The sequence below is a fragment of the Trypanosoma equiperdum genome, assembly GCF_001457755.1.
Source record: "Trypanosoma equiperdum strain OVI genome assembly, contig: ctg_1211, whole genome shotgun sequence".
In the NCBI taxonomy this organism is placed as follows: domain Eukaryota; phylum Euglenozoa; class Kinetoplastea; order Trypanosomatida; family Trypanosomatidae; genus Trypanosoma; species Trypanosoma equiperdum.
Window position 1 is genome coordinate 1 of NW_027123185.1, and position 9,738 is coordinate 9,738.

The 9,738-nt window shown below is 43.8% G+C and overlaps 3 protein-coding genes across 3 annotated transcripts; all 3 read left to right on the forward strand.

Moving 5' to 3' along the window:
- Window positions 1-2: 2 nt before the first annotated feature.
- On the forward strand, window positions 3-941 carry TEOVI_000772400 (calpain, putative; the record flags this gene model as incomplete). Its single annotated transcript, XM_067220731.1, has 1 exon — window positions 3-941. One exon carries the CDS (start codon window positions 3-5, stop codon window positions 939-941), a length of 939 nt encoding a protein of 312 aa, XP_067076832.1.
- A 2,862-nt stretch (window positions 942-3,803) lies between these two features.
- On the forward strand, window positions 3,804-6,182 carry TEOVI_000772500 (cysteine peptidase, Clan CA, family C2, putative; the record flags this gene model as incomplete). Its single annotated transcript, XM_067220732.1, has 1 exon — window positions 3,804-6,182. The coding sequence occupies one exon, from the start codon at window positions 3,804-3,806 to the stop codon at window positions 6,180-6,182; it is 2,379 nt and encodes a 792-aa protein (XP_067076833.1).
- Window positions 6,183-7,349: 1,167 nt separating this feature from the next.
- Window positions 7,350-8,711, forward strand: TEOVI_000772600 (amino acid transporter, putative; the record flags this gene model as incomplete). The annotated part of the gene is made up of 1 exon (XM_067220733.1): window positions 7,350-8,711. One exon carries the CDS (start codon window positions 7,350-7,352, stop codon window positions 8,709-8,711), a length of 1,362 nt encoding a protein of 453 aa, XP_067076834.1.
- Between the last annotated feature and the right edge of the window lie 1,027 nt (window positions 8,712-9,738).

Genomic DNA, 9,738 nt, shown 5'->3' on the forward strand with positions numbered 1-9,738 from the left:
TTATGATTCGGGCAAAGGAAACCGTTGAAGTTGTGTTAACTCTTTCGCAGAGGGATAAACGCGGTCTTCCCTTAGAGTCTCCTGATGTAAAACTGTCGCCTGTGTTACTGTGTGTCTCCCGTGCGGAGGGCAATAAACAATTTGTGTATCAATGCAGCAGCTCTGATCCCGAAACCCCTGCAGAAGGCTTTAACTTTGTTGTGGGGCGAGACGTTGCGATGAAATGTACCTTTGAAGCCAGCGAGACTCCATACTTTGTCATTCCTCGCATCCACCGCGGGGGAACATGCGAGGGTCGCCGCAAGGGTTTCGTAATTGGCATTCGGTCCAGCACACCATTGGACGAAAAGCTTGACATTCACTTCACCACACTTGAACCGACTTGTCGCGTGTTTCGCAACTGCGTCACATTTACCTCCTACCGGGTGCCTGGTGCTGTACGTGAATGGCAAGTAAAAGCAGCTGATGCGGAACCAACACCCTTTTGGGGATGGGGCCTCTCTCCAGCGGAAGTATACTACGAAAACAATGAAGAAGATGCAGAGGCAATAAGGGAATATATCGTGACTGAAGCAGAAGAACCTGTGTCACTCAATGCTGAAACAATACTAAACGATGACCAGCCGCAAATGGATAAAGAGGTCTCACAAGCGGCTCATGAGGAATCCTGCGAGCTTACAGAAGAGTTGGAAGCTGAAGAAGGGCCGGAAGCTGAGGAGATTGCAACTGAACCTGCAGCTGAAGAAGTGCCCGTTGTTGAAGAGACCCAAGCCGATGAACCCGAGCCGGCAATGGACGTACCGCAGCCGCAAGCGCCGCCTTCACCACAAAACCATGGAAACGACAATTCCGAAAGTTCTGAGGATGGATTGGACAGGTTCAGGGTGGCTGCATCCGATGCCTTTGAAATACCGGGTGATGAAACTGACAGTGATGAATAAGGATACAATAAGTAGAAAGAAATGCAAGAAATATGTCACTCGTCAATGATATCGAATTTATACAAAATTTACCCCGATTCAAAAAAAAAAAGAAAAAGGAAAAGAAAGATGGAGGTAAAGGAAGATAAAGGTCTGTAGTGGTCATTGGCACATCTACATGTATATGTATGTATACACATTCTTATATGTACATAGCGGGTCTCTCAGGTTGTGTGTTTTTCGAATGACTCTGCAAATGTGTGCACGAGAATGTTGTTGTTTTTTTTTTTTCATGTGAAGGTGCATGACAGGGATGAAACTGTTTGTATGAATGAACTGTAAGGAATTCACTCCCTCTTGACGTCGCCGTCCATACAGTCATTTATTCCATAACGCCCACTAAGGAAACATGACAGCGACACGGACGGAACGCGTTAGAGAAGATGAATCACGAGAGTGAACAGAGCTCAGGAAAAAAGAAAAAAAGAAAAAAAACAAGGCAACAATGTTATATTATGTTACGTACAGACACGGGAATTATTATCGTACTCAATGAAGGATCACTATGCCGGCATATCGTTATTTAAGTGGGAAGAAAAGAAAAACAAAAACAAAAAAGGAAAAAAAATGAAATGAAAATAAAAATGAAAGGTGGAGCGAGACGAGGAAACAAAAAAAAAAAGAAATAACGGTCAAGGGCTGGGAAGGAAGAGCTTGAGGATTGATGAATTAACTCACAAATAAAAAAGTGATCAGAACTTAAACTTAACGCGCGCGCGTCTAAGATAGAGGAAGCACTGCACCTCATTTGTGAACTCTTCATATTTATTTATTTATTTTAGGAAAGAAAATGAAGGAAGGAACCGTAGAAACATTTAGAGAAGGAACAAATGAAGGAAGGAAGGTCAGACAGCAACACGGAAAAATGATAAATATTTTAAATCAATGTGATAATTGTGATCAGTTCTGATTGAGGTGGAAAAAAAAAAAGAAAAAAGAAAAAGGGGAGCATGCAACTCAGGTACTTAATGGTACCCATTTGTTTTGTGTACGCATGTATGTGTATTTCGTTCCGTTGTTGTTTTTTTTTTTCCTTTGCGTGTCTTTAAAACAACAACGGGAAGATGAAATGTCCATGCGTTATCGCATGTAGTTTCTTCCTTTTCATCATATATTTTGTTACACGGTGCCTACACACATGTATCACATGCACATAACCTGTTCTTACTTTCTCCTTTCTTTTTGTTTTGTTTATTTTTTTTTACTATGTTTGGTTTATTTTACTTGATGGTTTACATTTATTTTATTTTTTTATTCCCTTCAGTGGTGTTTGTTTGTTTGTCTGTGTTTGTTTGTTTGTTTGTTTTTGGTGTTGTTGTTTCAATCTGTACTTTCTTGTTTGTTTTTTGTTTCCTTGATGTCATTTCCACTCTATTTTCTTCTTTGTTTCCTCCTTCGATAGATAAATATTTTTTTGTTTGGTTGGTTATTTTTTTATTGTACTCGTTGGTAATGCTTTTCATCACCTTCTTACTCTCCATTTTATTACTACTATTATTACTGCACTCTTGTCCAGTTGGAAGATGCAACCGCACGTCTAACGCCGAGTTGCTGGTTCACTCGTCGTTATGTTAAGAAAGGGGGGAAAAAATACAAATAACTAACTAACAATGGCTATTATTACACATATTCTTTTCTTTCTTCACGCTTTTTCTTCTTTTTTTCTCTTGTTTTGCACATTCACAAGTATTATTACGCCACAGCAACGTATAAGTGCAGGGATTTTGTGTCATTTATGGCTCATCTCCCAACCGTAGTAAAAGTAGTAGAAGTAATGACTTTGGATAAAGGCACCGTTGCCTCATATAAATGCAGCCGGTTATGTGGATAAGAAAGAGAGAAAGAGAGATAAATAAAAAGGAATCGTTTACCTCTACAACTGCCGATACGGAAAAGGTTTTGTTCCATGAGCTGATGGATTTCAAATAATAAACCAACAGGTTGAGTCGTATTGGGTTATACCATTGTAATGAGAAATATAGAAGGAGAGAGAATGAAAATGTTATTGTGTCTGTCAAGTATACTTGATAGCTGAGCGTAATAGTCTATGATGGAGACAAGGGGGGTTGGGAATGTATTACAAAGCCTAAAGCCTTATAGAATAATGAGATGCTTTTTTTTTTGAGTAAGTAAGTGAGTGAGTGGCCGCGAGGAGAAACCGTTTCGTAGCATATTTTATTTATTTATTTGCGCCACCCGTGGCCAGGGGATGAAGTTCAAGTGGATGACACCCTTTATTAATCCTGCGCCAAGTCACCCACACAACGCTGCAAGACTCCGTATTGTGTCTGCGGATCCACAGAGAGAAAGAAGAAAATTTACGGTGCTGAGCAAAAAGGCGCTGACCACAGCGAAGGTATTTTATTCGGGTTTAACTGCAATAATCTTGTGTTAATTTGTATAGTACCAATAATATTCCACCTTTGCTTCGCGAACCCTTTAAATCATCCTTTTTTTTTTGAGTATGTTCACACCTGTCGCATGGCACCTCTCTCTTTAGTGTTACGTGTGGGACTTTACACTTAGAAAAAGGCTATTAAACTTCATCATCTTCACTGCAGCAAAGCTCGGACCCCAAATTTATTTGGTTTGGGGTGAATTACACTCGTACATAGTTGGTGCATACTCCGCCTCTATAGCACGTAAACAGAAACGGAATTTTTGCATCAATTACTTTGACAGTGTTGAACTGCATTCCGAGCACCCCTTGTCAGGTTTATCGCTATCACTGTCATTGTCAACATATTTATTTCCTCCCCCGGAACTGGATTTATAGCATTCCACAACAAACCTTTCGCAATTCTTACGGGAAGTTGCATCGAAATGACGAGCAGCGGTGGTCTTCTGGCGAACGGTAACACCTCTGCGTCAAGAACCGTAGCGGTGACTCTACCGGAGTTTAACGTGGAAGATGACGAAATGCGTATCGTTAGGGTAACCACTCCGCTACCAGATTTGCTGCCACGAAGTTTTGAGGATATTGAGCGCATGCGAAAGATGCGTCAGGATGCGGAAAGCGGAAGGAAATATGTCGCCCCCCGCGTGGAGTTGTCACCACCATATGTGAATGATGATGAATGCGACGAATTCGAAGACGCGACAATCAACACAACGGTGGAGTTTCTCTCACAGTTGAAAAAGCCGGGGTCGTATTTATTGCGGGGCCCCTCAGTCGAGGGAAAGGTTTCGAATGTGTTTGAGCACGGTATGCTATACAAGATAATCACCAGCAACGATGCATGGCACTTCTACAACGATACAGAAAAGTATGAAATGCGGGTTCGTTTCCGCTTTGGAGCAAAGTCAGAACTGCAGCCAGGTGACGGAGTTGAAATATTTGCTAAAAGTAACAAAGAAATCGAAGCCTCCCTCACTGTGTACCCGGGAGAGACGAGAAAGCTCATCGAGGGCAAAGTGAACGGCTTCAAATGCATGGCGAAAGCAGTAGCACTATCCAATAGGAAGCGTGCCGAATTCTATGGACCTATGAATGGTAAAATACAATCCGAGTTAGAGCAACTTGCGGAGGAACTTCATCTTCCATCCGCGGATAAACTGGAGGAGGAGCAGCTGCTGGAGCACTGCACAGCAAATCAAGTGCCATACATCGACTGCAGCTTCCGGCCTTGCGATCGTTCTCTTTCCAGACCTGATGTCGATGTGCACAACCTTCAGAGCCTTCCGTGGCGTCGACCATGCGATTACATCCCAAAGAGTCAATTGGATGAGGTCCGACTCTTTCGCCGCAGTATTGCGCCCTCGCATGTAACACAAGGCGAGTTGGGGGACAGTTACTTCACATCTGCTGTTGCGTGCCTTGCGGAAATGCCTGACAAGATCCGAGATTTATTCCGGCATCCGGTTTCCCCTTCTGTTGGGAAGGCGGAGCGCAGAGTTGGGGCTTACTGGGTGACATTGAATTGCGGCGGCTGGTGGCGTCCTACAGTTATTGATGATTACTTGCCTGCATACCGTGAAGGCCCCGAGTACGCACATTGTGCTGTGGACTTTCGGCGGTTGTGGGTTGCGTTGCTGGAAAAGGCGTATGCAAAAATCCATCATTCGTACTCCAACATCGCGAGTGGGGATCCACTGGACCCTCTTCAAGATCTCACTGGCTTCCCAATCACACGTTTCGACACAGACTGGGAAAGTGCGGTAAACGGGGACGATAAACTTTTCAAACGCCTTGTCATGTATAACAAAAGGGGCTACATTACGGTGCTTTACACACCGCCTCCCGCTGCCTTAAAAGCCGCACAACCAAGCGATACCTCTCCAACTACAGAAGCGCGAAAGCCACGAGTTACATGTAAGGAATTGGGGCTGCAGGCGCACTCCGGATACAGCGTGTTGCAGGTGAAATGCTTTGAAGAAATGGGTTTATTCCTCCTACAGGTTCGCAACCCATGGAGCACTGGCGAGGAATGGAAAGGAAGGTGGAGCAAGAGCGACAAGCTGTGGGAAGAGTATCCCTCGGTGCAAAGTGCATGTTTTCCAAGCGGCATGGAGTCCCCAAAAGACGACAACATGTTTTGGTTGCAGTGGAGTGACGCCCTCAACGTCTTTGCTGGTGGTGGCGTTTGTCATGTGAGGAACAATTGGTATGACTACCGAATTCGAGGAAACTTTGTGGACGGGTACCCAACGGTGTGCTTAGAAATTAATGTGAGCGATCCGGTGGCTGCATATATTGTTCTTTCACAAGAGGAAGAGTGCAACACAGCAGATGGAAGTCAGCAGTCCGCCAAGCAGCAACAGGTCCAATATGCAGCGCTACTCGTCAGTGTTTCCCGACACAGCGGCAAGTACGAAAAGATGGAATGTGCAAGTGATGTGGATGTGGAGATCCCCGGCCGCCAGCTGAAATTCAACTTCTCCCGCAGTGTGGCACTGCAGTATACATTTGAACCAGAAGGCGGTCCTTATTTTGTGATTCCGCGCATCCATGATGTGAACACCTCCAAGCCATATGTGATTGGTTTGCTACTGGACACTTACGCAGGTAATGGAATACAGGTGGAATTTAAGGCTATTCATAAGAGTTGTAAGGTATTTCAAAACATGCCGACCTTTAGTGTGAAGGGGATGCTAAAAGATGTGGCCACGGAGTATCAGATACGCAATTCGCGACGACCGACGGAATGTGTCGCTTCAGAATTGGTTGATGAGCGGCTGAAAGAGTTCGATTTGGGTGAGTAAAGTGCAACTCTAACTAATGCTATCAGTGACTTGAGGACAGTACAGCTGCTTCTATTCAAAGTTTTTTTTTGCCTTTTTCGGTTCTATTAAGACCAACAGCACATTGTGGTTTGTTATTTATTTTTTTATTGACACGTTGGTACTTTTGTTGTCACTACTATAATGGTTACACGCTACTGCTCAGCTTTACATAATTTAGCAACCTCTCCAGGGTGGACCGGAGAGCAAACAATGTTTCTTTAAAAAAGAAACACCGGGAAAACGTAATACTGTATTTTTTTGATCTTGCTAAGAAGCTTATATGTATATATATATATATATGGGTGTGTGCTTCTTTGCTGTCTTTTTTCCCTCTCGTTTGCGATTTTTCCTTCATCTTTTATACGCTTATTAGTACCATATACCCATTTAATTTATATTTACATGTGGTGGTGGTGATCGTGAAGGAGTGGGCAAAGCGGAGCGAAAAATTAACATTTTTTTTCTTATTTGCCTCGATTAACGTTGCTATTTGTTATGGCTCCCATTCTTCGAAACCGAAACGTATTCCTTTTCGTCTTGCTCATTGTTACTGTTGTTATTCTTTATTTTATTTACGAAGCGGAACCGCAACTGAAAAATAGGTGATTTGGGGAACTACAGTGAAATGTTTAGTTATCTTCGGAATTAAAATAACGATCTCGTAAATGGCCCTTAAAACGAACTGACAAATGCACACAAATATAATTATATTGCTCCTGCACGTTTCGTCGCTTCCATGCCCTCCTTTTCTTTTTTACTTTCCGAACTTATTCATTTTTTGCGGTCACCATTAAAAAAGGTTTTTGTAAACACGGGTAGGCAGGTCTCTAAAACGGTTAAACTTAACTTAAGAGGTTGACAACACCTAAAAAGGAAGCGTCAACAGACCGCAAAGTCTGGGAAGAGGTTCAAAAAAGAAATTAGACTTTAAGCTTAAAGAAAAATCAAGTAAGATATAACAAGATAAAATTTAATAAAGCAAAGGCATCAGGAATCGCGGCTGTCTGCTGCACCAAGAGTGATATCTGACTAGGGCGAACATACGCTCTTTTGTGCTTGCGTTTTGCTTCACACTAAGGCGGCTTATTATTGGGCCCCCTCCTCCTCCTTCGTACATTAACGTAGCCGCAGGTCAAGCAAGACGCGATGACGGAAGGACTAGGCGAAGATAAATCCGCGATTTCTCACGAGCCTACGGCCTTTGAGCAACGGGTCCATGATGAAGCCCTCGAGCGATCACGCCGAGTCGCCAAGCGCCGCAATCCCGATAATGCGTTCATGAAAGCTCTGCACAAAATCATCCCGTACGGCGGCATTGTATCATCTTCTTTCAATCTCGCAAGCACAACAGTTGGTGCTGGGATTGTGGCGCTCCCCGTCGCTTTTCAGATGTCTGGCATCGTTATGAGTACAATATACCTCATTGTTGTTGCCATCATGGTTGTGTATTCCTTCGCTCTTTTGACTAGTGTTGGGGAGCGCACTGGATTGAGGAGTTATGAGCAATTGACGCGCACTCTTCTCGGTCGCGGTGCGGACTACATGGCAGCCTTATGTATGTGGTCGCTATGTTTTGGTGGTGAGGTGTCGTATGTCATATCCATTCGCGATGCCATCGAAACATTTGTGAAAAGCTCCGACGCTACATCGGAGGGCCTGAGATCAGAATCATCGATCCGGCTCTTGACGGTGGCAATTTGGTTTTTCTTCATGCTGCCACTCTGTTTGCCGAAGGAAATTAACTCGCTACGAGTGCTCTCAGCATCGGCTATCGTGTTTGTTCTCTTCTTCGTGATCTGCATTATCATTAACAGTGGTCACTTCCTCGCAGTCAACGGCATGCGGGACGATATCATTTATTTCCAGAGTGGAAATGCCAGCATCAATGGTTTGGGTATCTTCCTGTTTGTGTATGTGTCCCAGGTGAATTGTTTTGAGGTGTACGAAGAAATGTACAAACCGTCTGTGCGACGCATGACGGTGAGTGCGATGGCGGGGGCACTCATGAGCTTCTGCCTGTATTTCCTCGCTGGTTTGTTTGGTTATTTGCAGTTCGGTAGTGAAGTAAACAGTTCCATCCTGAAGATGTACAACCCACTGACCGACGTAAAGATGGGTGTGGCGTACGTCGGTATTATGTTTAAGATATGCGTGGGATATGGGCTTCACATGTTCCCTTGCCGTGACGCTGTTTACCACGTTATTGGTATAAGCGTGCACACCGTTGCGTGGTGGAAGAACGCCCTGTTCTGTTGTGCAATGGCTGTGGCTTCGCTAATCGCTGGTCTGTTCATCCCTGACATCCGCATGGTGTTTGGGCTCGTGGGTGGTCTCTCAGGTGGTTTCATTGGTTATGTCTTCCCTTCATTAATGTTCATGTATGCTGGTGGTTTTAGTGTAGCAGGCGTGGGATGGGGACACTACCTCGGTGCATATGCCCTTCTTTTTGCAGGCGTCATTGCCATTACATTTGGCACCGTCACAGCGGTTTATGACGTGATTGTGTGAATTGTGCCTCACAGTCTATGAAAAGGATGGATAGACACATATTCCCGCTGATTGGCATTTAGGTTCCAAAAAAAGCCGCACGCAGACGAGCATTCACTGGTACGGGTGTAAAGATATATATATATATGTTCTTGGATACCCGCTGATGTGATCCTATTATTATTACTGTGATCTTCCCCCCACAACTTTGCCTCTCTTACTTGACCTTCAGCGTACCTTCCTTAATTATTTCTTTTCGCCTGCTAAATAAAATATATATTTCTTACTCAATAGCCAATAAAACTTCTTCCGCCATTAACACTGCCGTGATTGGCCTTTGTCTCTGCACGTCCTCCTTCCCATTTTTCGGCTAGTGCTACCTTTTTTCTTTTGTTTTTGTTTTCTTACCTTCTTCCTTTTGTTTGAATTTATTTTGTATCCGATGCTGTTGTACTACTTCTATGCATATTTGACTCCTCAGTACTATCTTTTGTTTTTGTTCCTGTTTTCCCATCGGCGCGCATCACATTCCAATATCTAACCCTTTCTTGTTATTTTCTTTCATTCGATCAGGCCGTCTGGGGAAAAGATAAAGAGGGGGGCAATGAAAGTACTGTGACAACGATAAAGAAAATTCAAACACGCCAGCGATTCCGTGGAAAGCGTCGTGAAACCGCACAGAAATCCTTCTACATCTCTCCCCTCTCCTCGGCTTGCGCGCTCTTCTTTCGCTTTTATGTGTTTGCTCCACCCGTTTATTGTTGTACGCCTACGGGAGGCAACGCAAAGCACCTCTGTCGCGTCCTTTAACGCCTTCTTTTCCTTGCATTTGTTTCTAACCTTTTCTCTTCCACTAGCTGAATTCCCCCTCAATGTCACTTGATATGCTTTATCTTTTCATTTTTCCTCTCAGGACAGTAGAGGGTGGTTTCCAACACCCGCCCGTAGCTCACCACCGTAGGCATTATACGGCCTCCAGGGGGCTTGTGGTCAAGTAGTCGTATACATAAATATATTTACCAAAAGATAAATATATATATATATATAT